The sequence below is a fragment of the Lichenostomus cassidix genome, chromosome 5 (assembly GCF_008360975.1).
Source record: "Lichenostomus cassidix isolate B80296 chromosome 5, HeHo_3.0, whole genome shotgun sequence".
Lineage (NCBI taxonomy): Eukaryota > Metazoa > Chordata > Aves > Passeriformes > Meliphagidae > Lichenostomus > Lichenostomus cassidix.
In genome coordinates this window covers 51,229,414-51,256,153 of record NC_139486.1, presented here as the reverse complement: position 1 = coordinate 51,256,153, position 26,740 = coordinate 51,229,414, and the positions used below count along the sequence as shown (strand labels likewise).

Below are 26,740 nucleotides of genomic sequence, written 5' to 3'. Positions count from 1 at the left end.
CTCAAAGGGAAGGCAAAAGCAGTTCTTTCTGTGATGTGCACACATCTCAGAGTTTATAATTACTCTGAGGACACACCAGAATTTGCATAAGCTCATTAATCTATTTTTAAGGTTTTTAACAAATTTATTTTAAAATACATTTTATATACAGTATACACAATATATTGAAATATATTTTAAAAATCTGCTGCCATGCCTGCTCCCAGGATGTTTTCAACAGTGATTTCAGGAAAATATCCCCTGTGAAAAACTACCTTTTATTAGCATAGTATTAGTATCCTAATTCCTCAGAAAGCAGTGTACCAGTCAGCCCACTCACACGGCCCCACATGACTCCTGCAGTCTGAAGGGAAGTGTCCAAATGCAGAAAATCATTTCAGAAATCTGACAATTTCAACATGTCCTGAAGAATTTTGTAAAAGATTTAAACTTTCCTGAATGCATTCCCCAACCTTGGTGCTTTCTTTCACCTTGCTAAAAACACATTCCTGGCAGAGACAGGGTTGACAATGAAACCACTCCCCCCCCCAAAAAAAATATATATTTCTTCTACAATGTTTAGAAGATGGGCAACCACAGGTGAACTTCCTTGTTTTCCAGAATGGTTTAGACCTTCTCTAGGGACTGATCTTCTGGGCTGGCTGAGCTCCAGAAGTTTGTACACGTGACAAAGGATTGAAAAATTCAACATTGCCCTAGTGTGGGGCTATTTTTAATCCTCCCCCTGGGTTCACGCAGTGTCAGCTCGCACCCAGTGTTTGTTCAGACTGCACAAGACAACTCCTGCCTTGTGCTGGCTGCATGCACTCCTTGGACCATAAAGCAAACTCTGGCTGGGTTTGACATTTACCTACACAAAACTCTCCCAGCTCTGATGGGAGCAAGAGGACACCTATCCCTAGGGGATTTCCACAAAACACTGACATTGGGACTTAGGTGAAAATCCCAGAAGCTGGTTGTTCATTCTTCTGAATGGAGAGAGCAGCTTCAGGCTGCTTTTCAGAACAAACAGAGGATTTTAATTGCAATGAGAAAAGCTCACTGTCAAGTGGCCACACACTTAGAAGAACTATCTACATTCAAGATTTAATACTTTGGCAAATAATGGGGTTTAGGGCAAACTCTTTGCATTTCAGACTGTAAAATGATGTTGAGTGATAAAGTACATGAAAGAACCTGAGCTTTTTTCAGGATGCTGAGTGCACATAAACTCCTCTAGCATTAAATATCTCCTGGCTGTCTGGCTTGTGGGTTCTCAGTAGTTTCCTTGATTTAGGAGCAAGTTAAGCCTTTGCTGAGCAGATTCCACTGGCTGTATCCAATAAACTTACATCGTATCCACTGTTACGGATCCCACGTCTAGGCCTTTCTCGAGTCACCAGCAGATCCATCTCCGTTTCTCCTGGGCTGGGACTGTTCAGAGACTGCCTGCTCCTGTACACCGAGTTCTTCAGTGGCTGCCTACAAAACATGAAACAAGAAAACAGTAAAAGGAAAGAAAAATTGATGACAGGCAGCAGTTTTCAATACTTACCTTTATTCTTATATTATGAGGTTCATAAAAATTCCACTTTCTTACAGGATATTCTTTTTTAATATACGGAGTGCTAGAAAGCAGTAACATTATTAAGAGATTACTAGTTTTTCTTACAGCTAAGGAAAATAAAGTTACGTACAAGACATGGGCATTGGATGTGGGAGCTTATCAGATGAATTATGCCCCAAGAAGGTATCAGGACCCTTTCAACTTCAGCTGATATTATTCAAATCCATTTAAAAAAAAAAAAGACATATAAAAAAAAACCAAGATCTCCCACACAAACAGATGGGAAGTAGAGATTTTTTGTAGCTGAACCTGAGCAATGAGAGAGAAGCAGAAAAATACTCCACTGAAACAAACATCCAGGAAAGGGAATGGGAAGAGACACAGTGGTGGGAGGAAACTGCTTGCAAGATGCTGTTTTTAAATAGCCAGTTTGGTAACTGGCCACAGCTTTCTCAGAGAGCTGTGCTTCCTGGGATTCAGCTGCTTCCAGCACAGCCCTGAGCAGCACTGGGAAAAAGTGCTGCTCACCCCTGGGCATTGACCTTCCACCACTGGGTGCCCCTAAGCAAAGGGAAGCAAATGCAAGAGAAAGGCAGAATAAAACTGAACATCCAAAATACCCTGTAATCCCTCCAGCAAAACCATTTCTGCGCTTGTTACTGGTTATGCAAAAACAAATGCAGCATCTCTGTATGGAATGCAGAACATATCTGTACATATCTGCAGGAGTGTTTGCCAAATGGTGATACAGCACCTTTACGCTTCATCGAGCTGCATCTTTTAAGAAGGCTACTTCTAAACCAGAAGAGTTTATGAGTACTTGTTCTCATAGTCTATCTGGCCATTACTCATTTTGTTGCACATTCCAGAGAAGCATTGCTCCTTCTGTAGATCAGTAACAAATCAAACATTGGCATGCCAGCATCATTTATTAACACAGTAATTACACTCTTAGAGTCTGACAGAGTTATCTTTTCCTAGCCATGCTATATTTCTGCCTTGTGCAATTACTCCATTCAGAATATTACAATTACATCAGGTCATCTAACATGTCTCTGTGTTGCTTATTTTATGCAGGGGACCTGGCAGTGCTCATAGTGAAGTAAGTCAAGTTGCACTGTTATGTCTGAATTCACACTTTCAAGTCACTTCATGGTTTAACATCTCAAGAACCATCAATGAAATGAACAGACACGACAGTCCAAATTAATTCACTGATAAATAATTCTTCAGTTATTCCAGTTCTTGTTAACAGCACTTTTTGCCTTGACAGATTAGAGCAGCAGAAACTGGTTTGCAGAAATCCAGAAAGTAGGACATTTACATGATCAGACAGGATAAAAGGTAGGACAAAAAAATACCGATTTCACGCTTCTGATTAAATAAATTACTCAGGCTTGTACTTGGTTTTAAAGCAACTTTCAAAAACTTCTGTGTGACCTTTGATCACAAATCAAAAAAGTCCCAAATGCACTGCCAAAGCAGATGACAAGCAGAGCTTTTTGAATAAGTTTCCACTATAAAAATAATATTGAATAAACTATTTCTTCCTATGCTGTCTTTCTCTGACTATACCATTGATATTACCAGAAAACAGGGTTATGCCCAAGCTAATCAGATATGACCATCTTTTAACATCAAAGGTCTCTAAAATTTCATATGCTTTACAGTCGTTCCATAAATACTTAGTTGTGGCAGTTTTGATATATTTTCTGATGGATTCAAATATACAGCTCTAAAACATGCAGATTCTTGACCTGATTACAAACCATTAAAGAAAGTCCAAGAATAGTGCAAATCATCAGTAGGCTCTTAAAAATTACCTTGAGATTGCCAATTACCTCATTTAAGGGAGTTTTACTAATGAGAAAGGAGGTATGAACAGGAACAACTGGTATTCAAAGGGGTTAGGAAGTGCCTTCTGGGAACACAGCTAGAATGTTTTAAAACATAGCATTGTGGTACTGATGGCTGAAAGGTACCTAGAGCACAAAGCCCTTTGTTCTGGAAAACATCAAATCATTTAGCAGCAATGCTTTGTAAATCACTTTCAAATACAATTTTAAAATAATCTGAAATATAAAGGCAATATTGAGTAATCAACTGCATCTCTATTTTCTAATATGTTTTGGAAGTGCTGTATTAATGTGGCTGAAGTTAGAGGAACATACACAAAACAGAGAAGAGTGGAATATATCATTTCCCTAGAAATTTTGAAATCTTTAACTTACTTTTTAGTGACATAATTTTAAAAATTACAATTTTTCAAATTTTGATTGCTGTAACAATGATTCAAAAGAGAAGAAGTTAGAAATAATTTTTTCAATTGTATGCTTACCTAGATTGCTTTTAAAGCAATTTTATTTCATTATGGAAATATAACTGTATTGATTCATTTATCAATAACCAAACCCCACATTAGCTTGTAGTATTTTTCAAGGTTTTCCTCCAGCAGTGTGCCATTTTAGCCGTCTTATTTTTGTTAGAAAAATAAGGCCAGTAATTGTCATGTGTGTTGCAGCCTATCAAGTCCAGCTCCAGGCCTTAGTATGGAAATTTTAGCACAGAATTCAGAACTGGTTTGTTTGGAAACACCTGCAGCATCTGTAAAGTTCTTTAAGTGTTCTGTGTCTTGACAGAAAGTGCATCAGAAATGGTTCTCTCTTCCCATGGAGGGATACAGATAATATATTTAACAAGTAAATCCAGCAGCCAGCCTTTTCTGCTTCAGCTACACATTGGAATCGTTCCTCCCCAGCGGTTTACCTGCCTCCCAGCAGTTTATATCATGCCAGGGATCACTGTCTCAAACAGACTGTGACAGTTTTACACAGCACACTGGAAAACACGCAGGAAAAGTGTATGGAATCTTCCCACACATGGGCACGTGAACAAACAAGCACCAGTGTGTTTAACAAAAAGCACATGGCTGTGTTAAAGCTTCGGTAAAATGTTTTAAACATTTCCTATGAGCTGTGTGACACAGAATGAACATCCAAATTAATGCCTCGATCAGTCACTGTCGGTACAGCACACAGCCACACCAAGGTGTTAAGGGAACTTTCCAGCTCTCTGGATTAAATGTATTCCTCAACAAGTGGTCCCAGTGCTCTGTCTGTGCCTCCTGGACAGAGTGTGCAGGGCAGAGCCCCCATGTAGGGAAGGTTCCATTTCTTACCTTTTCAGTGCACAATAAATTGTAATCTGCACAAGGAAATGGTGCCCCAGGACATCCAGCAACAACATGATACACAGCTGAGTCAGCACCTTTTCACTGACCAGTGCAGCCTGGCAAACAGGTCTTCCAGGGCAGTATCCCTCAGCACTGAACTCTAGACCTATAGAAATTCATCTGATCACAGCTTTTGCCCATAGTCCTAGCAAACACTGCATCTCTAAGTCCCATTACAGTCTTTTTCATCTCTGTGCCTCGAGGGTAATTGCTGAAGTTGCAGTGTGCAATGCCTTTGTCACCAGTGATGCTTTGATCGCAGTCAATTTACTCTCTTAGGAAAATTTTGGCCTGAATTTTCCAGGAGCTGGGATGCAAGATTGCACCTCCAGGCATGAGAGCCAGTTCCAGAGCAGAGGTGCTTCAGTACCCCTTTTTCTCTCATGGATCAGCTGACGTTTGTCCCTAATAACAACAGGAACCAGAGCCCTCCTGTGCAGGGTGCAATGGCAAACACACTTTCTTATAATCCTTCCCACTTCCAGAACTTCCAAGGAAGAGGAATCTGCACACTGTGCCGTTCCTGGGGTAGGACTGGTGTGATCTCCTCTTCCCAATGTGCCAGTTTGTGTTTCAGAGAGCACCAGCAACAGAGCACCCACTCACCCCCGGCAGAGGCTCAGGCACAGGCAGCACCTGCACTCCCCCCTCACTTCTAAAATGGGGAGATGAGTGCCACTGGTGTGAAGTGTTAATCAAACATTAGTAATGTTATGCAATAAGCCAGCTTCATGTGACAGATGAGCAACTTATGAATTTCTCTGTTAAAGGCACTGGAAGATCACCAATAACAGGCACACACAACACCTTACAGATACTATCCCTGCAGGATTTACATGGACAATTCTGTTATCTCATGACTACTGCAATAGTTATATTTAGGTTAAAATAATGACAAAATAGTAACACCACTGAATTTTGAAAAAGAACAAATTCAGTTGCTAACTTCCTGCGTAAAGTCTGCTCTAAGTATCACCAGTAACATTCCTACCACTTTTTCTGTTTACCTTTGAGAATGACTCACAAGAACTTGCAACAGTCCCTTCCCTTATTTCTTTTCTTTGCATTTGTTTGTTTTTAACCACACTACAGCTTTACCAGAGGACATGCTTTCTATGGGTTGTATGGATTTTCTTCGTAAAGCAGAAGGGACAAGTGACCATAAAACAAACAGCTGGCTCATTAAAACAGCCCCTCTGCCTCCCAGGACATCAACTCTCCTCCCAGATGAAGAACTGCACATAAAAACTCTCACCTGTTCTTAGGCTCAGCAAATGGAGATGAGATATCTGCATCCGGATCCAAAATGTGGTCAAGCTCTTTCTGGTTTTTCTCATACATCCTTTTTCTGTCTGTCAGTGCCTTGTTATTCTCAACCTGTGGGAAATCATAGTACCCTTTCCTCTTGGCTTTCAGGCGCAGCTTGTTGCGGTAGTGCTCTATATCAGACTTCTGCTTCAAAGCCTTGTTCACCTAAAAGGCAAGAAGATGTTTCAAGGCCGCTGGTGGGCTGGCTAACTCCAAAGGATACTGTCAGCGTGTGTTTGATGCGCTGCATGTGTCATCTCTCCGTACCACACCATGCCATCTGCAAGCAGCAAGGAACTGCAAGTGAACAGAGTCGCTGCATTTTTATGGCTTGGCAGATGGTTAAATAATTTTAGCCTTAAAAAACTGTGTACCATTACAACAGTGACTCAGATACACCCACTGAGGAAAAACACTGGTGGTGTTAGCCAGCTGGCGTGACCCAACACCGCGTGTGCTTCTGGGCACCATGGGCACAGCTCACCCATCAAAACTCTGCTGGGGTACAGAGACATCGCCCCTGACTACACAAAACCTTGGATAAGTCACCACTGCTGGCTGGGGAAGAATTCCAGTGAAATGTCATCAAGTGTTTCTTTTATTTACATGCTTTTTTACAAATGTGCCATGGGCTCCTGTCATAGAGGATCCTTTAAAAAAAGGTTGTTTGCTCTGTCCTGGTACAGCCCAGTCCCATGGTTGCTCCTAAGTATTGAGAAAATTTCCCTCCTTCTTCAAATTGCACATTACTTGGAAATCAGGAATTTACCTGGGCTTTGTGCTTCCAAATTCCACAGTCTTCTCACAAACTACAGCAAGTGTGTGTACAAAGGCACACACAGCACCAGGAGTGTCACCCTGCTGCCTTACAGAAAAGAGATGATGACATCTAAATAAGCCTTTCTCCAAGTTTGGAAGCTACTTGGCACATCAGGAATTAAAATACAAGTAAGAAATGGAACACAACATGCTGCTGTAATCCAGGCCCACATGGGAACTCTGATGACACTGTCTTTTACTGTGTTCCTGCAGCAGCCCTCCCTGCTGCCTTTAAGCTGTTTTTAGCTGTTTAAATGACTGTTGCACTGTGAGTTTGTAAACAAAGCACCTCTGTGTCTGGTTCCCATCCTGTTTAACAACTTTATAAAAGCCTCAGCCCTTTCTAAATGGACCAGTCTTGATTAAATTTACATCAAAACATGAATATTAGTGTTGGAGTCAAAGCATGTTTTTTGGCCAGCTTCTGGATCAGACATTTGTGCCACCCCACTTTTTCCTTCTAAACAGCTGCACCCTCTGTGCACTGGCTGGAGTGCAGAATAAGGCCATGGTCCCATTGCATCCCTGCTCACTCTGGATGAGATATATTGCTCAGTATAGGAAGATCAGCTTGGCATGCAGATGATCTATATATATTTCCATACCTAGCCAGAGAATTCCTGCAGGAAAAGATCTTATTTTGCTCTCTGCCTTCCTTACTCATTTTTTAAAATGTGATAGGAGAGAAGGACATTGGGAGGGTAGGAATATAGAAAATTGCCTCTTGTAAGGTTGCAGATATTCACAGGTGCATTGTGAAAGAGCAGATCTTAAATTCTCAGATCTCTGAGCACACAGCGCTAATGGAACTTTATATAGCATAAAGGTGACAAGCTCCCAGCAGCCCTCAACTCTAACAGGCTTAAGATCATTCCACTTGTGGCTGTAGCCAAGGAAACCCCTGGAGACATAATCAGCCAGTCCTTACCTCCCCATTAATGATGGCAGATTCCTGGCTCCTCTCTGAAGCAGCATGGACAGCAGGGAGGGCCACAGGTTTGATGGCCACGAGCTGCACCGATCCCGAGGAGGTGTCAAAGGGGTCGATGGCAGACTTGGCGATGTTGTCAAAGAGAATCCCTCCTTCCTCTTCGTCACTCACGGCCACTAAAGCACAGCAAACTCGTTCAGCACAGAGACATAGACATTTCTGCTGCATTTCCTGAGGGGAAATTCAGCAAGCACACGCTTTGGATTAATGATGTGCTCAGTGCACTCGAGGTGCAGACCTGGGAGACCTTTACACCAGGAATAACATCCCATTAGATCACAGGAAACATTAGGGGTTCCAAGGATTATCTGTCATTTCCCCAAGGAAGGTTGATTTCCAATCTGCACTAATAGGATGGGAAAAAGGAGAAGAATGAAATGGGAAATGATACGAAAATGACAATGAAAATTAAAGTACATGTTTTCCTAGGTTTCACATGGAAACACAGATGTGTCCACATGCCAAGGCATCAGTAGCTACACCTGATCTAACCCAAGACACCAGCTTTTTTTCTGTCTTATACTACAAGAGCAAGGGCATATTCAAAATTTGCTAAAATAAGGAGGTTTATTTTTCAAAATTTATTAATGCTAAAAGCACCATTTATTAAAATAAAAGCATTTTCTGCTGTGTGTTAAAAAGGCTTAAGAAACTGATGGTATCTAATGTAAATTTTTTGCTCTGCAAGCAGTATGTGAAGTGTCTGTAAAATTAAACAGTTAAAATTTCTTAAGAGCCAGAGAAAGGCTTCTGAAAATCTTTAAAATAAAATGGCACAGCAAAGCATCTTTTGTTTTAGATTTCTATATAAATGGATAACTCTTCCACATACAATTGGGCACTTTCTCCTCCAAATCTTCTTTGCAAACCTGCATCACCTTGTCAGCTGTTGAATCTGAAACCTCTTACCCACATTTTGAAATGAAAGAATGACACTAAAGCATGAGCACAGATTCTACAAAGAGATCCTTGCAAACATTTTTGAATAATTATGCTATTAGAGGGAAGAATGTTTGCTCCATCTCCTAACTGACAGGAGCAGAGATCCTCTGCTAAAGAACAAAGTGGTCTGCTCTAAATTTATTTCCTCTCAAAATACACTCTGGTTTAATATTTAATCACTGCACAAATTACAATGGACTTGTATCAACTCAGCAGTTTAGACAGCCAATGATTTTGCTAAGAAAATATTTGACAGCAGTAACATAAAATATGAACCCTCTGAGGAAGCTCATTATCTTCCTGCCCGTGCTCAGTGTGAGTGGAGTTGGCACCACTCGAGCTTTTGAGCAATAGATGGGTTAAATCACTCTGTCACTAAATATTGTCCCTGCAGCTGCACAGAACTGTCCAAACACGATGGAGTCTTTAGTGGGTCTGGAATCCCCTTGTCCCTCCTGGGGTTGTTCAGACACTGTGGATGTGTGCTCAGCAGAGCGAGTGGCTCACGAGCAATAGGATAAGTGACAGTAACCAGGATTGCCAGGGACCACCAGGACACCAGGACAAGCCAGCAGCAGGGCAGAGAATGAGGGGATCCTCGCCTGGCACTGACCACACATGAGCAGGGAGGCATTCACGTTGCACTGATATAAAAGTGAAGCATGGATGCTCTTCCCTGGGGAATTTTGAAACCCAGTAGCCACAGAGAGCTCAGCTAGCTGTAGATGCATGGGGTGTCCCCCCAGGCCTCATTTCAGGATCAGAAACCGTGAGTTTTTCTTAATAAAACAGAATTCCTCTAGGACCCATTAAAGAAAAGAAAAATTAAGGGTAAAGGGAATAGAAATCACAGCTGACAGCTAATTCTGATGTGGAGCACTAACACCTCAGAGCACCCTCAGAATTAGCCCTCTCAACAGTGATCACATCTCCTGCGCCTGCTGCAGGGCTACCAGCATGGAAATGAGAGCCAAATGGGACTAGAAATTGCAATTTCATTCCACTTCAGCTTAGCATTTGTTCATTAACTGTCATTTATAATCTAAATGTAGGTTTTTCCCATTGACCCTTTTTCATTGGCAGGTGATAAAGAGAGCCTGTGGTCTGCAGTCACTGGTGCACTGCTATAATCTGTATTGGCAGTGAACCATAGCAAGCACTGGGAATTTCATTATTTGCTCCTATCCGTCTCTTCCCGAGAGAATTTACAGCAACCATTTATAACATGACTGAACCACAACAACCTCCAAACTTTGAAAAACAAACCAAAGGAAGATCAGAGAAACGTGGGAGGAATCCTGAAGTGGTTGTTTCTGCTGTGTATCCCTGCTCTGGGCCAGTCCACCCATCCCAGCATCTCAGCTGGTTGCACAACTGGCCAGCATGGGAAACTTCAGAAAACTGCCCACATAATCTTTATATTCAGTCACAATAAGTATCTTATTGTAATTAGCAATGTGTTTTAAAATTGATGTTTTAAATTTCTGTTTTCAAGCAGATGCGTTCCAGCATTATTTTGGAGTGGTTCTACTTGTGCCTGCACTGTCTGTGTGAGCAGAGCGAGACTTACAAGCTCAGCAGCAGAAAAGAGCAAAATGCAACTCAAACTTAACAGCAATTTCCCATCTCTGAAATATCTCCTGCTAGATATCTCATGCCACATGATCCATTGACTGAATTACTCCTCCTAATCTTTCTGTGACTGCAGCACACAAAGTCTCTCCAGAGCAATCATTTATTGGGGTCGAGTGGCAATGGCAGTGAAGAGCAGGGTGGCACTGAGCTCTTGAGGAGCAGCACCAGCCCTGCAGCTGCATCTCCACACCCCTGCAGCTGCATCTCCACAGCCCTGCAGCTACCAGCACGCAAGATCTGCTGGATGCAGGCTGCCAAGGGACGCTGTCCTCACATTTCCATGCTGCTCTGCGCTACTTCCAGCCGGCAGTGCCAGCAGGTGGTGCTACCCACTCGTGACCAGCTGGTCCCATGGAAAAAGAGCTGTGAAACTGCAGCTCTGAAGGACGGAAAAACAATTAGACAGGTGAAGTGTTCTATTTTTATCTAGTTAACTATACAGAGTCAAAAAAAATTTATACTTTTGTCAACCAAAGATTTCAATGAGGGCCACAAAATGTTTCTTCTCTCCCCTTTCTTTCCCTGTACTTTGTCTTTCCTCCCCTCTCCTCCATCAAAATATGCTGGAATGGAGAAAAAAATGGACTGGAATACTTACACCTAAAAAATATAATAAAAATAAAATTAAGGGCCTTTAAATTACCTGTGAATCAGGTCACCTTCCAGCCAAACACTTGAGACAAAGATTTATGCTGTCCTGCTCAGAAGCAACCATTTGAGAGATTTTGGAAGTCCGCAGAAATAGAATGACATCAATAGAGAAAAATGCATAAAGCCAAACTTGGGTAGCATTTGCAAGCAGGTGGGCATGCTCTGCCTTTTCTTCTGTCACCCAACAGAGTATTAAAATCCTTAAGGATTTATTTTATATAAAGGGAAGACAAATGCTGTAACCATACCTACAGAATATACCTCCAGTCTGACAAAGAGCAATGCCACATATCTAAAACAGCTCTTTAGGAAAAAGCTGAGGTATCAGTATTTCAGACAGAAATCCTGACTCCTGAATGTGATTTGATAATCGGGAACTAATTTTCATTTTAGAGAAAAATCTCTATATATAGAAAAAAAAATTAGATATTTTCTATGCCATCCAAGTCATTCTATTGGTCAGATGACCATCTACTGAAAGGTATTAACATGAGCTCTTAGCAATAAAAAACATCTGTTTCCAAAGGAGTTTATATGTCTATACACAAAATACAAGTTTCCTAACATCAGTATCTGAATCTATTCAGGACAGAAGTACCTCCCTATAAAATACTGCAATGTAACAGAAAACATTTGTATACACATTCCCTCTTTCAAAAATACAGCCAGCTCTGAGACACTGCAATAGTAAACCTTTCACAAACAGCATAAATAATATCTTTTCAGAAGCAGTTCATGATTCCTCCTGGACAGTGTTTCCTTAGCTGTAAAATCTGCTAACATCATGGTGATGTGCCTGAGGTGTTACAGTCCTGGGTTTGCCTGGGATCCCGAAGCAGGAGCCACATGAGCAGGGTATTTGAGATCTCTAAACTGGTGTTTGCAGGTTTCCTATGAAACTGTGTACTTTTCCCTTAGCTGCTTGTTTTGTTCCCTTTCTATGAAGGTTTCTTGTCCTTATAAGCAGGAGCAAGGATCTCTCTCTGTGGTCATGTCTTCTCCTTCAGCCACATCTACCTCATCTTTCTAAAAATCAAAGTCTTTCAAAAAGAGACCACATATTTCATAATGTTTGCAGGAAATCCATCAGCCCCTTTTCTTGGCTGACACTTAGTAATAAGTAGGAATGTTTGCTAATTAAAAGAAAATTATTTAACTGACAAGGATGAATATACAAAAGATAGGGAAGTCATAAGAGCCTACAACAGAAGCCAATTCTTTAAGGAAGTGGTGCCCTAGGAGTTTTAAAAACCTTTGGAGAAATAGTTTTCTGTTTGTACAATAAAACAGTACATTTCTCTTCTTCAGTGCTGATACATTAGTGAAAAATCTCAGCCACCCAGGCTGCCACTGGATCTGATGGCGTGAACATCTACATGCTCTTTACACTATTGCTTGGATGAAAACTCCTGTCAGACTCAATTACTGGCAGAGTAAAGGTCGTCCAGAGAGGAAGGCAAATGTGAATGAAGAAATATTTAATTGTGTGACCACTTGCAGATCCAGCATCCTTCAGAGATCTGCTGCAACAGGCACAACATGGCATGCAGTATTTCCTTGCCATGAGAAAAGCAATCAAAAAGACAGGGACAAAATAAAAAAACAAGTGGTATTAAGTAAGTCTGAAGAAAAAAAAGGTTCACAGTCATCAGCAGGATGCTAGCAGGATCACAGTGCTCTCAATATTGAAAGCAGATAAACAAGAAAAAAAAGGACAGTGGAAGAAATGCAAACAGTATGGGAAAGAATTAATCTGTGTCACACAAGCTGAAATCTTGGGAGACAAAAAACAGGGAATCAATGTGTAAAGCTTCTGGGAGGTTCAATAGCAACTGGTGCCAATGCACAGCATTTCAGCTAAACAGGTGGATTTTGTTTATTCCTGGGGTTTTTTACCCCCTGTGGTTAAATGTAGTAAATTACTCCAAAAAGCCTAGGAATTTACTGTGAGGGAGTGAAGAGTCATTTCAAATCCCTACTTAACACCCTTTCTGGGGCAAATGAAACCAATGCTTCAGGATGAAAAGAGAAGGCTCTTTTCTCTATACCATGACTTCTTCCCATCACTCTGTTTTCTTAGCTTTACAGAGACACAAGCATCATGAATGGGAATCATCTCATTTCAAATCTGCACATCTGCTCCAATGCTCAGTCAGGGCTCCTTTCTGGCTGGATCCAACCTCCAGAGATCTGTCCCAGCTGGCCGCTGGAAGCAGCCCTTTCCACTCTGTCTTGTACCTCACCCAGCACAAAAAGGCAGAAAAAGGGTGCTGGATGTTTGCTGTGATTCACCAGATTGCCCAGCTAACTCTGTGCCCAAGCTGCTACATCACTGCCACTGGATTACATTGAAGTTGCCATATTTCACTTTCTTTTGAGTCACCACAGAGAAATGCTCAGAAATTCAGAAAAACAGGCTCTGGTGCTGAGCTACCACATCAGAGTGAAAACTAGTGGCCCACGCTTCTGTAGAATAAAGGAGGCAGTGTATCATAGCTTGGCTGAGTTACATCCAGAAATCCCTTTGATTTTAGCTAAGCCAATAATACAAACAATTTTCCCCCTGCTACCTTGCTCCTGCAGACAGCGTTTTCCCAGGCAAAGGAAATTATAAGACTGATATTTTGAAAAAGAGTGAGGGCCTTGACAGAATGACTTCTGAAATGTTAGATCTGTTTTCAAAGACAATGTCCAAATGATTGGAAAATGAGAAGTTGGTCCAGCTGGGGAAGGTTTCTTACAAAAAGTAGTTTGACTGTTTGGGAATGCTGCTTGTACACCTCTACCTGTGACAGTGTCCTTCTGTGATGATGAAGTTCAAACACAAATCTGAGCTCAGCTACACAAGTTCTTGGCCCAAAAGTTGGGGAACCATCTGTTTCATTAAGAATTGATAGCAAATAAAAACTTTTGTTTTTCTCTAAAAAAAAGAAACAAGAAATCACGGTATTCCAAGGATGTTAATGGGAAGGTTGCAAGATCAAGCATTCAAAGGTTGGAAAAACAACCCATATAAATTTCACTGGCTTCATTTAGTGAGGAGCTGGTGAAAGGAAAGGTTGTACTGTAGGCTGCTTTAGTTCCTTAGGTCTGAGCGGGGTCAGCCATTTGCTGAATGATGTTTGGCCTGATAAAATGATAGGTGGAACCACTGAAAATACTGAAACTGAAATATCCTGAAACATCCTGTTCTTCTTTTCTACTCTCTTGCAAACCCATCTCAGAAATTGCTGGTACTTCTGTGGGCTGATTTGTTCCAAGTACAGTCCTCTAAGATATATAACTGGGCACTTTTTTTAAAAGGTTTCAATTTTTTTTAAGTGCCTAAAGTAAATGGAAGTACAATTCATCGACTTTTAGAAAGGAAACTTTCCATTTAAATACTAAAAAGTGTTCTTCAAGAAAAACCATGCGGTTATCTTACAAAAGCTTATCACTATTTGATTCAAGTAGATATTTTGTGTTTCCTGTAGGAGTAACGCTCAGTTGGAGAGCTCTCCTGATCCTCCAAAACATCAGGTCCTGAAGCCAAGCCTGTCAGTCTGTGCTGGTTTCACATTGTTCACTCACAGCTCTGACACACTCCATTTGGAGTCAATTTTAATACAAGCCATACAGAATTTATGCACTGAGGTTACATCCAGCGCTGTCATTTCTCCCTGTAACTAAATGTCAGCAAGAAATAGAATCTAAAATTGGTCTGTAACTATGGCAACTAATGAGCCATTCTGACTTGGAGTCCCCAAATCCAACATGTGACCATCAAGGGATCCATTCCAGTTTGAAGATGCTGCTTCACAAAGAAAGAAATCTGCTGCTGCTTTTGCCAATACACACGTGAGATTCACCAGCCAACAGCGAGGCTGGCGAGCCTAAGCAGCCTCAGACAAACTGGGAGAAAAGCAGCTTCTTCTCCAACAGGAAGGAAATCCAGAGACCACCTTCTGTGGCTGCTAATCACACTGGATAAAGGTAAAACCCTGCAGGAAGATCAGACTCTCAGAGATGACAACAGTGTTTATAATCACAGCGTGGAGGAACAAAGCGCAGGAAAGTGCAGGCTCTGTGATGAGAAAGTAATGGGTGCCTTGAGTTCTTGGGGTTTTTAATTTCAACTTCAATAGGCATTTGGGATTACAAAACTCCAAAGTCAACTCCATAATTCTGATAAGAGGAGGCAGTTTCATCTCCCATGACCACATCCTCTTTCTCAGAAGCTGTTCTGAAAGGGTTGTTTGAGGAAACTCTCCTAAACACATCTTAAAAGATGTGCCTACAGCTCAAAAGTTCCCATCTCTTTACCAGGGAGCAAGGTGTTTATTCCCTTTCATATCTGTGCCAGATGACCAGGTGACCCTTTTTAGGGTCATGGCAGTCAGCTGAAGAGATTTCCTCCAGAAAGAGCTGAAGTCTCTACCAGGAGGGCTCTGCAGATGAGGTGTCTCATGAACGTGTTTCTCCTAAATTTAATGACTTTAAGATTTAAAAGAAAGATTCAGTATTTCCTTATACTACATTCAGAGGTTTATTTAAGTAGCATGTGTATGTGCTAGAAATGCACTACAGTCCAGATCAGAAGGAAGGATGATATGTGCTAGTAAATTCTTAAAAAAAAAAAAAAACCAAAAAAAAAAAAAAAACCAAAACAAAAAAGAAAAGCCCAAAAAAACCCCAAACCTGAGTTCTTAACAATTTTCTTTGAAGATATAGAACCCAACAAAACAAAAAATACCTTCACTAAGTTATTTTGCCTACACATGTAAACAGCACCTGGCACTGGTTTTGAATATTGGCCTTCCTGGTGGGGGGTAAGAAAAGAGTCAGCATAAATTTACAGCTTTTAACTCTGGAAAACATAAACATTGTCTTGTAAAATGAGCTACATTTGATATAGTGAAAAAATAATTAACCCCTTTGAAACTTAGAACCTGTTAGCCACTGTTTTCTATTCATAAGGAAAACATTGCTCTGGGAGCAAAACCATAACTCAAGAAACATAATCAGAGAGAAGAAAAGCAAGGAAAAAAAGGGGATCTGGTAGCACTCTCCTCAGATGTTCCTGATACACCTCAAGCCACAAGGTCACCAACATCAACCAAGGTCTTGTAAGAAACATTCAGCATGACATCCCAGGTGCATCAGGACAAGCTGCCAGTAAGTGTTAATAACAATGAGATGTGCCTAGGATGTGAGGAAAGATAAAGCACTGGATGTTTCACACTTTCTCAAATTAATTTTTATCTAATTAATTCATCTTCATCAGATCTGGGCCAGCTTAGCAGCAGCAGCAGAGAAAATTAATATCTTAGGGATCTACACAACAAAAAAAGCTGTAAACCCTGTCCACCTACTAAGCTGCATCATGTCTTCATTAGTTTACTGGCATTTCAAGAAAAAAGGAAAAAAACAAAAAAGAAAGAAAACTTGCAAAGGCCCACACAAAGAGCAGACACCACAATTTTTCATGGGATCTGGAGGAACAGCTATAACAGTAAAGGGGAAGGGGGAAACCCAACAAATCAGCTACACACACAATGCCCAAGCACTGCTGGGGGTACAGGAAATTGGTTTCAACACCCCTGTGGGTATGGCTGTGTGGGTTTGGCTGTGGGAGAGACCACAGGCAGCTGCGGGCAGCAGTGACCAGCAACAAACGCTTCTCACCGTTCCTTTTCCTTGCTTCGTCCTTGGCCACTTTCTGCGGTGCCATCACTTTCTGCAGGGAGCTCCGGCCCGAGCTGGGCTTTCCCGACCCATTGCTGAGGATGGAGCCGCTCTGGCTCGGGGACCGGCTGCAAGTAACCATAGCAACAAGGGAGGACGTGAGCTCTTCCTTCTCAACCTCATTTCAAGGTTATTTCGTTTGCACAGTTTGCATCACTGAGTTTTCAAGTCTGATTTTGTACCAAAAGGAGACAGAATATAAACAGCACGCAGCAACACAGGAAAGGTAGGAGCAGAGTGATGGGAGGTGAACACGACTTTCTCAGTTATTTCGGGGCTGATGGGCATCTTAGAGGCTTGCCATGCAACTGCTCCTCGTGCACAAGCCCCACAGTGATAAAAGTACCACCACAGAGGACAGAAAATCCCGTTGTCAATTCATGAACCCAGACAAAAAGTAGACCTTTGTTTTTAGATGTATGGCTAAACCAATTCCATTATTATTTAGCTTGCATCTACAGTCAGCTGTTGTAAGCCACAATGCAAAATTCACTCACTCACTTTGCACATATGCACACAAAATGCAATAAGAAAATTCTCCTTTTCTCCTTTTGGCACATAACCTGGTTTAACTGGCACCATTATTGGCTGAAACACCTAAGAAAATTCTTATTTTTAATCAGCTGTTGCACATCCTTGTCCTGAGACTCATCCCTGCCCAGGGTGAGGAGGGAGGGCAGGGCAGTGCCACTGTGCATTCGGTCCCAGCGAGAAGCAGGGACAGAAATGAGCAGCGTGCTCTGGGCTGCACTGAGAGCAAGCTCCCACCACACCTTCTCTGCTTTTTTGGGGTGGTCAGGTTACTCAAATCCTCATGCAGAAGTTGAGAAAAGCAGGCCAAAGTAGAAGATAGTACATTTGGTGCTATTCCATATCCAGACACAGTCACTTTTTTTTTTTCCCTGTGAAATTTGCCACAAAGGGAATGAAAACTCTCCAGAGGACCTGTGTAGTTAATCATAAATCTATCTACGATTTACCACTGAACTGTCATGGTCAGTGACAAGGTGATGTAAAGAGGTTACATTACAGAAAAAAAATGGACCTAGTCACAGAGACTTCCATTTACAGAGAGAAAGAATCAAATCAAATTCTATTGCTGCTGCAGTGGTTTTATATCCAGAAAATTGTACTAAAACAAAACAATTGTCAAAACCATCCTGCAAATCATTGCCTATACTGTATCATCAGCCTGAAACATTCATTATTCTCCAGTTCTGGCCTCCCTGTCTGGTGTAGGTAGAAAGCATTTACTGTGGTTAGAACAGTAAGGGATAAATACGAGAAAAGCAATTATTGGGGATTCCTTTTTGAAGATAGCCTAGGTGGAAATATGTATAATTTGAGACAGGCTCTTTTCAGCTACAGGGTTCTAGGAGGGCTCATCATGCAACTGAGTCCAGGCTGAGGGTTTCCTTGAGAAATTCTATTGAAAATAAGTATTCTTGAGAAGCAAGATTCCTCCCCTATAAACCTGTCTGTCACTGCTAAATGAATACTCCAAGCCCAGTAAAAAAATTCATCCAGGGACAGACCAACACCTGAAGAAAATCTGCTCAGCTTGGGAATGCAGAAAAGAAATGAGCATAGATAGCTTGCAAAACGATTTCTGTGCTGACACTAATCTAAATATTAATCCATTTTAAGAGGCTTTCATATTATTAATGAGAAGTTTCCTTTCGTGGTGATAGCAGAGGAGATATTCTGATCAGTTATCAGCCACTTCATGGCTGTCTGGTTTAAATTGACCTTTCCAGGCTGTAAAGTACCCTGAATGAAAGAGCAAATACATAAAGGTCAAGAAATATTTCTTCATCTTCAGCAACCATTAAATTCCATTTCCAGACACAGCTCCTGGGAATGAAAAATAGTGAAATTCTACATGTTCTCACTTACTCAAGTAATCATCCTGAAGGAGGGAAAACTAACTCTTAGTTATTTGCTTAGAAGGGCACCAAGGTTCAACACTTTTTATAATGAAAATAACTTTCCTGGATCAAGTTGGCTTCTTAGAGTTTGTTTAAAATGGCACAGATTAAGTGGGGGATTTCTGTGCTCAAAGGATTGAGGGAAGTGCTTAATCACTTTGGTTAGAGGATTAATTAGTAGGGCTTGTTTACTTTTTTTTATATGGGTTTACACATGGCTTTGGAGAGGCTTGGAAACATTTTAAAGAACAATTCCTGCAGAGACTTGCCCAGCCCCTTCCAATGTGTCCCTGTCACAGTGTGCAGCAACACTGTGCTGAGTTTCCCAAGCTTTCCCATTATTCCAAAGGGGGAAGTATTGTACAGGATGAGGTGACTCAGCTGTGAAGGCTTGGTTTTCTCTTGAATTTCTCTGCACTAGTCAGATGCTTTTCTTGTGTGTTATCAAATCCTTTCAAGAGGCAAGAGCTGTGTGATGCCTGTGAACTACACAACAACTGCTGCCTCTATTCAGGCTGTTTACCTAACAGGCTTATTTTCCTCTCTTCCCCTTAGTATCATTCTTCAGCTCCACTCTCATTTAATACCAAGGAGAGCAGGTCAAGGAAAAAACAGCCTCAAAGCATGCAAAACAGCTAGGATAAAGGGATAATCTACTTTCCTTGCCTACAAGGACCAAGACAAGAAATAATGACCTTCTATTCAGCTATTCTGTTGATAGTTGAGGACAGACATGAGGTGAAACTTCCTAACAGGAAAGACAGGAAAGAACAGATTGCTGGAGGAGGCTGTGATCATCCCACCAGTGGAAGACTTTAAATTAAGGGAGATAAAGTTGAACTTGGGGGTGTGTTTGACCCTGCAGCATTGAAGAGGAGCCAGATAGCTTCCTGGGGACCTACAATCCATGATCCTACAATCCTAGAGATTTCATATGAAGAGAGTGCAAACCTGGGATGCTTTATCCTAGACACTGGCATTATCTAGTCTATTCTTACACTTCAGAAATCTTTTCCTGCTGTACATTCTTTGGATCTAGAGGTCTTCCATAATTTAGTGGGTGTTTAGGCTTTTCCCTTCTGCTAGTGAAGGCACTGGGTCCAGTTGTGGAGTGACAGAGCCTGCCAGTGGAGTTACAGCAACTTACAGTGGCTAAGGACCTGTCTTTTGGTTCCTTGAGACACTATCAGTGTCCATGCTCCAGGTCATGTGTTTCCTTCAGGTTCATCTCTGGTGCAAGACCAGCATGCAAATAAAAGCCATTTCACCTCCTCTGTGAAGACTTCACTCAGTTTGATCTCATATTTTAAGCAGCAACCTTACTCATCCAGCACAGACCAGTGTTGTGCCAAGGATCCATCATGGAGGAACCATCTGCCACACACAGAGCCTGGGTGCCAAACCTTACAGCAACCAGCAGCACAGATCCTATTACAGCCCTCTGTGGAAAGATCCCAGATGCCAGTCCATACCTTTTCCTCGTTTCATTGGACTGGGCAGTTTTGATGGTGCTCCCATCCTGGGTAGTTTCTCTCTCCTGGGAGGCAGGAGCATCCCTGACTGGAAGTGGAAGTATGACAGTCTCCTGAGTCACAGGTAGAACCTCATCCTCTGCTCCCTGCTGACCCAAGTGCTGCTTGGCATAGTCAAAGCCTTGCACTGGCTGCAAAATAAATGGGAGAAATAACAGGAATTTCCAGCATGTATTAGATTTCATATGAATTTTCAAAATTTTCACTACTCCTTAACTTTTTTAATTACATAAGTGATGGGTAAAAATACATAGATTACCATGTGAATGCCCAACAAGGAACCAATTTTCTGATGAGATCTCCTTTCCACACATTTTAAACATGATTAGCTAACACAAAATTGATCTTGGCTAACCTTTCTTACCCTGCTGTAACACCCCCAGAAACTACTTTGACAGACAGTGAAAGAGTGAGGATGTGGAAGAAAAAATAAAGAGGAAAAAAAAATAACACCACACAGAAAACTTTCTCTGACAAAACCCTTGCATTTCCAAAGGGGGTGGGATTAATTTATTCCCAGGCAAGAAAAAGTAAAAAAGGCACACATAAGAAAGCTTCATGGGCAACATTTACCAGAAAAGAATAGTTTTCAGATCAGTGAAATTATATTTCCCCTGGCTTGCCTGTTGCCTACTGGGAAGGATATTCCTGACTTCCCTTGTTTCTCTTGGGAAGTGGCATTTCACCAGAGCCTTGCAGCAAGGCAGTTCTTGCCCAGCAGAGCTAACACATGCCTTCTGGGCAAGGCAGCCGAGGAAAGGTAGATTCTCTCAATGGAAAAATTAAACATTTAGACAAAACTTGACTTTCCAAACTGCATTTTCAATTGGAAGCAAAAGAGAGGGGAAAAAAAAGGACCCAAAACCAACCTGCATTATCTGCTGGGGGAAAAAAAGAAAATCACTCAAAGAAATTCCTGACCACCTCTGGAAAATATCTTCTTGGTATACTAAATTGAATTAACTTACCAAAAACTGGAAGGTTGTTCTTCTTGAAATAAAAAAACTATTGACAAAATGCTAAAAAGGGATCACAAAACACTTCAAAGTTGAGAAGTGGTGTTTTTTAAACCTCAAACATACTTTGGGAAATACTTTGGAATTAGTTCATTTCTGATTAGTCTCTCCAGGTTCCTGTCATGTCATCATTTAATACTTTAGTTCCAGAAGGAAATCAGCAGGAGAAAAAAATTTGCTGTTGGCACGGAAAAAGGACAAGCTCTGAAAAACATTTTCTCTTGTTGCATCCTTTACTGAAATCTGGGCTGCAGCTCTAAATACAGACACATTTCACAGGTGATCTCAGCCTGAAAAAATGGGGCTGTCTTTTACTTTTTGAAACATAAAACATGCTTTTTCTTCATGTGGATCTGCATGGCATTCCCAATCTCCTGTTTTGACCAAGGCTGATGGTTTCCAATGTGTTTCCATACTTCAGCATTCCTCTGATAAGGAGCTTCAGTGCATTAGGGAGTGAGCTAATGCTGATTTGGGAGAGCAAACGTCTCCACAAATCACCCCTGTGGAACTTGTGACATATCAGAGAAATACCAGTTCCCCATCACCCCTCCATGGCAAGCAGGGTATCACAAAACAGCCACCAAGTTAGCTACGAAGGCAGCAAATGAAGACAGGGAAGCAGAAGCTGTGTGATGGACAGCTAGGAAGAAATACTGCACAACATCCTAGATAGTAATATTGTTAACCAAAGTAATGGGTTTCAACCTCATTATAAATATTAAATATCAGATAAGACAACCAAGATATTCTGCAAAAAAGGCAACGAAAGAGAAGAGGCAATTAAATCAGTTATTTCTCCCTTTGAAAGAGTAAAATAAGTTTCAACTTATACTTAATATCTTATAAAAACAAAAACAAAACAACAAAAAAAAACCCTGCAAACAAAAAACAAACCATCCAAACAAAAAACAAACCAAACCAGAAATAGCAGGACATGAGAATTACTAAAGAATTCTGCAGTGTCCCAGCTCAGATCTGCCAAAGGGAGAAAATGAAGGATTATTTTAATCAGAGTTCTACTTACCACCATGTCCAGTAACAAACTGCAATAAAAGGAGAGCTGAGAAAGTCATCCTCATCAGCAGACATATTGCATTAAATAAAATTTGATCTTGGATCCCTGCTCTGCAAAAGCCCACAGGAGCAGATGGCTTTACCACCCCTGAAGGGAACTGGCAAGGCTAAATCACCATCAGGCACTGCTGAAGCACTGCAAGCGTAGATGTCCAATACATCCAAAATACTGAGGGAGACTGAAGGACTGAGATTCTAATATTGCTTTTGAAATAATAAATGGATAATGAGACCACTAGATCACACTGCCTGGCAAAGGGCAGACTGAACACAGAGAGTTGTTCCTGGGACTCTTTTTTCTTGTAATGGTCATGAAAAAGACATTAAACAAAAAAGGGGAGGGAAGGGAGGGAAGGGAGGGAAGGGTCAGCCCCTCCCCTCTATTTGTATACCCAAGTGCAGTTTCACTGACTTTTTTTTTCTCTGTGCACTTTATAAAACGGATAGGGCTTGTTTTCCCATGGTCTGCAGTACTTGCTTTTGCTTGTGGGTCTTAGACTACAGATCTTATCTCTCTTTACCTGCAAACTTATTCTTTCATAGTCTAAAAATAAGGTGGGTTGACAAACGAGATTCTAGACTTTAAAAAAGCATGCTGTGAATTAGAAAGCAAGGGAGGAAAAAGTTAACCTCCATCCAAAACCTCAAAGCAAACAGTTGCCAAAAATAAAAACATTGAAATAACATTAAAATAAAATCCCATCAGCATTTCACCAGGTTGAATTTATGCTTCTTCTCATTTTACTACTGGAGAGAAAATTGAAAAAAGCTAACAGTGCCTTTTCCCTGCAGCTTTATCCAGATGTCCCTGACTGCTGAGGCAATTCAGAACAGAAACACAATTCCCAAGAGAGATCCTATAAACTACGCTACGTCTGAGAGGTCATTTTGTAAACTTCACTTATTTACCCTTCAGTCTGCTACCGCACAAAAGTCATGCCTTAATTACCAGGCAGAGGCAGCAGCGCTGCTCCATCGCCTCCCCCTGCTCCGCACGGATATTTAATGCCAAATGTGCATTACCCTCCACGCTGTGTCCGTGCTCCTGTCCCGCCGCAGGGACGGAGCGGCCGCGGGATGTGGCACAGGGCTGTGGCAGCTCTGCTCCTCCCGCTGCGGGCTGCCAGCGACAGCAGGACTGCAGCAGCCAGCAGCTCCGCTCTGCCAGTCCCCTTGGAGCAGGACTGGGCAGGAAGCAGCAGCGCCAAACAAGCGCACCTGGAAGGCCGGGATGCAGGTATCCCGTCATGTTCTGCTTCCCTCCCTGCGCAGTTTGCTGGCAGCTCAAAAGGATCGCAACATCGCTCCGGTGATTCAGCGGCAAATCTCACACGCACAGGAGCAAAATGCTCAAACGGCTGCTTAAACTACAAATCACTCCACGGTGACTCCACTTCGAGCAGAGTCAGCATTAATCAGCAGTCTCAGGCACTTTGCTCAGCCGTGAAACACAACAGACTCATTTTAAAGGTGACACGGATGTGTGCTCATCAGCTGTTTGCATTCCCAAACTGCACAAAATGTGGCAATTACGGTTCAGGCAATTACCACTATCCCTAACATTGGAATTGAAAATAAAACTAAAACTCTTCTTTTTAAAATGAGCTTCTTTTCATTATCTTCCCAAAATATTCTTAGCCTTACTTTAAGTAAAGATGCTGAAATCAAGAATGACCAAACCAGTCCATTCCCAGTCCCACTGCAGGATTTATCCTCCACAGTCCATATCCCAGCATAAACTCTAAACTAGACCTGGCAGAACCTTCCTGATGGAGCCATCATTGTGAAACTAAACGGAAAGCAATTTGGCTTGCATTTGGAAATGCATCACTTTTCAGATAATGAATTAAATTAAATTTTATGGACTCTCAAAATAAACCAGAAAGGGGAAATGCGCTCTAGAAGTGGATGCTCTCTGCACTCCAGCTGCAGTGTGAGCAAACCTGCAGGAAAAGCTCCTGAAATGAGTGTGGTGGGGGTGCTGGGAGCTCAACACCAGTTGTTTTGTTCCTCAGATCCATCTGATGACATTGACAGCTGATGCAAATGTAACCTGACTGAGCAGGTTTTAACCTGAGCACGTATCTCACAGCCTGATTAAATCTGATTTCTCAGGAAGAGTGAAAATACAATTTTGTCTTTCTTTTTGGAAGGAAAACAATGATTAAAATATGAAAATATTTTCAAGTTTTCCTGTGCTGTGGCTGCAACCAGCAGTAGGTTGTTGAGGTTTTTTTAATAGCAACTTCAGCATCCCATAATGATGGGCAGTTCAAAACAATGTATAAATTTAGCCTTATTTCTTTCCTTTAGTTGGGACTAAGATTATATATAAAAATAATCAAGTGGTGCATAGCACTTGCAACAGCCCCTAATAAAGCATAATTTGCATTTTAGAGGCTTCAATGGAGCATCAAATACCACAGCAGTGATATTAATTCTTGTTTGTGTTATTTTCTGTTTCACTTTTGTAGATCTAATCTTAACACTGGGTGGATAACAGTGGATAAATAGAGGAGCACATTGGAACCAAAATGAAAATGTCTTTTTTTGCATCATTTTTGACACAAATGTCTGGTTTCCAACTGGCACCAGCTGCATCCATCTGCAACAAACCTAAGATGAGGAGAAAAGAGCTGTCAAGTACATCATGCCTTCCTTCAGCTCTTCTTCCAATCTACATTTTTCAGCAGAAGCAACAGAGCTGAAATCTCAATAATCCTGCTGTCTGTAGCATTAAAAAACCAAAGAAAAAATTCATCATCTCCATCCCATGCCAGTGGAGAAGAACAAAGCCAGCTAAAAGGGCAAAGGAGCAGTCTGACTTACACACAGGCTCTGAGGCTAAAAACTCCTATCTTTGGGTGGCCCTGGTCAAGGGCTATTGAATATCAGCATTGAGAGTCCAGACTTTTTCACTATGGAGACAAAACAGTATTCTGTGATATTTTTCTGTCATAGACAGAGAATCAAGCTGGAAATGCATTTCATTTGGGGGGAAAAACATCTTGGAATTGATATGCATTAGTAACTTCAAGAAAAACTCAATTGTTTGAACCCAACCAGAAATACACAAAAATAAATTAGAAAGTTCAAAACCATTCCAAACCTCCTTCAGCTACATCTATCAGAGAGTCACAGCTTCAGCAAGCAAATGGATCTAAAGCTGGGTCACTCACTTTGGCCCTCTGGGGCAGGTTCATCATGGTGTCTGGTTTGAAGTCGTTCTTGTTCTTCCTGCACAGCACAGCGGTGATGATGATGATGATGACTGTGACCACAGCAATGGGAGCCAGCACTGCTGCAATGATCCACAGGTTGTTTGGGGGGTTCTTCACCACAGCTACAGAAAACAGCAAACCAACACTGGTAAGCTTCACTGGGCAGGATTGCTTCCAGCCTTCAGTTGCCTTCATGCAAAAATTAGTATAAAAGGACTGCGGGTAATCTAGCTTTCTGTACAAAGGAATACCTTTGTATTACTTTAGTAGAAAAAAAAGTCAGCAACACTGCTCAATTCCTAAATTTCTAGTCTCTCTTCTCTTAGTTATCTAACCAGGTTATATGCAAAAGCAGACATGTGCTCCAAAGTCAAGACAGAGGCCATGTGAGATATCACTCCAATGGTTCATTTACAGAATAAACAAGCAAAAAAAAAAAAAAGGTTCAAGTAGCGCATCCTTAGCTATTTTTCAAACACAAACCCGTCTTAGAGTAAGGTAGCCTGTGTGTTAAAAGAACACACATGAAGTCCATACCTAGTGTCAAAGACTGGCTCAGCAAGAGTAAACTGGCAGAGCTTTTTAAAAAACACAACTATTTGACTCAAAGAGTTATTATTCATATCAATAAAGCAATAAAAAAATGCTTCTCTTGTGCTCTAGAAATAATTTATCATAGTTAAGGTCAAAGTGGATTCATCATTTCTGAAGGAGTGGAAATAACGAGGTTGGAAAGAGCTACTTGCAGATGTATTAATAATGGCACCAGGAAAAGGGTTCATTTCAGAGATGCAGTGATGCAAAAACATTTTGGATTCCATTTCATCAGAATAATCTCTCTAGTATGAGCCTTCAACTTGTTCACACAGAAGAGATCCTCCCATGACACATTCCCAGTTCTGTCATTTCACTTCCTTCCTTTCTGGAAAAACAATCAGACAGTCTCCTTATAATACTGCATTTTGCTGTAGTGAAGTATTCAGCAGACTTCCCGAAGCTATTATCCCTGTTTATTTTGCTGTGGCACTGTTGCTGGCGTGGGCAGGCAATGGTGAGGATACCAGCACAGAGCAGCCGTTCCCATTTCCTGGGGGACCGGCGCTTTCAAATGTCATTGA

The 26,740-nt window shown here is 41.4% G+C and overlaps 1 protein-coding gene across 1 annotated transcript in view; it reads right to left on the bottom strand.

Annotated features, from left to right (window-relative positions):
• The window catches only part of KIAA1549L (KIAA1549 like), a 122,661-nt gene that overhangs the window by 23,724 nt on the left and 72,197 nt on the right, over positions 1-26,740 (bottom strand). Inside the window, exons 11-16 of the mRNA XM_085063807.1 lie at positions 25,581-25,744; positions 20,249-20,439; positions 16,789-16,916; positions 7,834-8,012; positions 6,034-6,251; positions 1,332-1,461 (exon numbers count right to left, since the gene is read on the bottom strand). Of these exons, the coding sequence (XP_084919933.1) occupies positions 1,332-1,461; positions 6,034-6,251; positions 7,834-8,012; positions 16,789-16,916; positions 20,249-20,439; positions 25,581-25,744 (1,010 nt within the window). The remainder of the gene's footprint in view (positions 1-1,331; positions 1,462-6,033; positions 6,252-7,833; positions 8,013-16,788; positions 16,917-20,248; positions 20,440-25,580; positions 25,745-26,740) is intronic.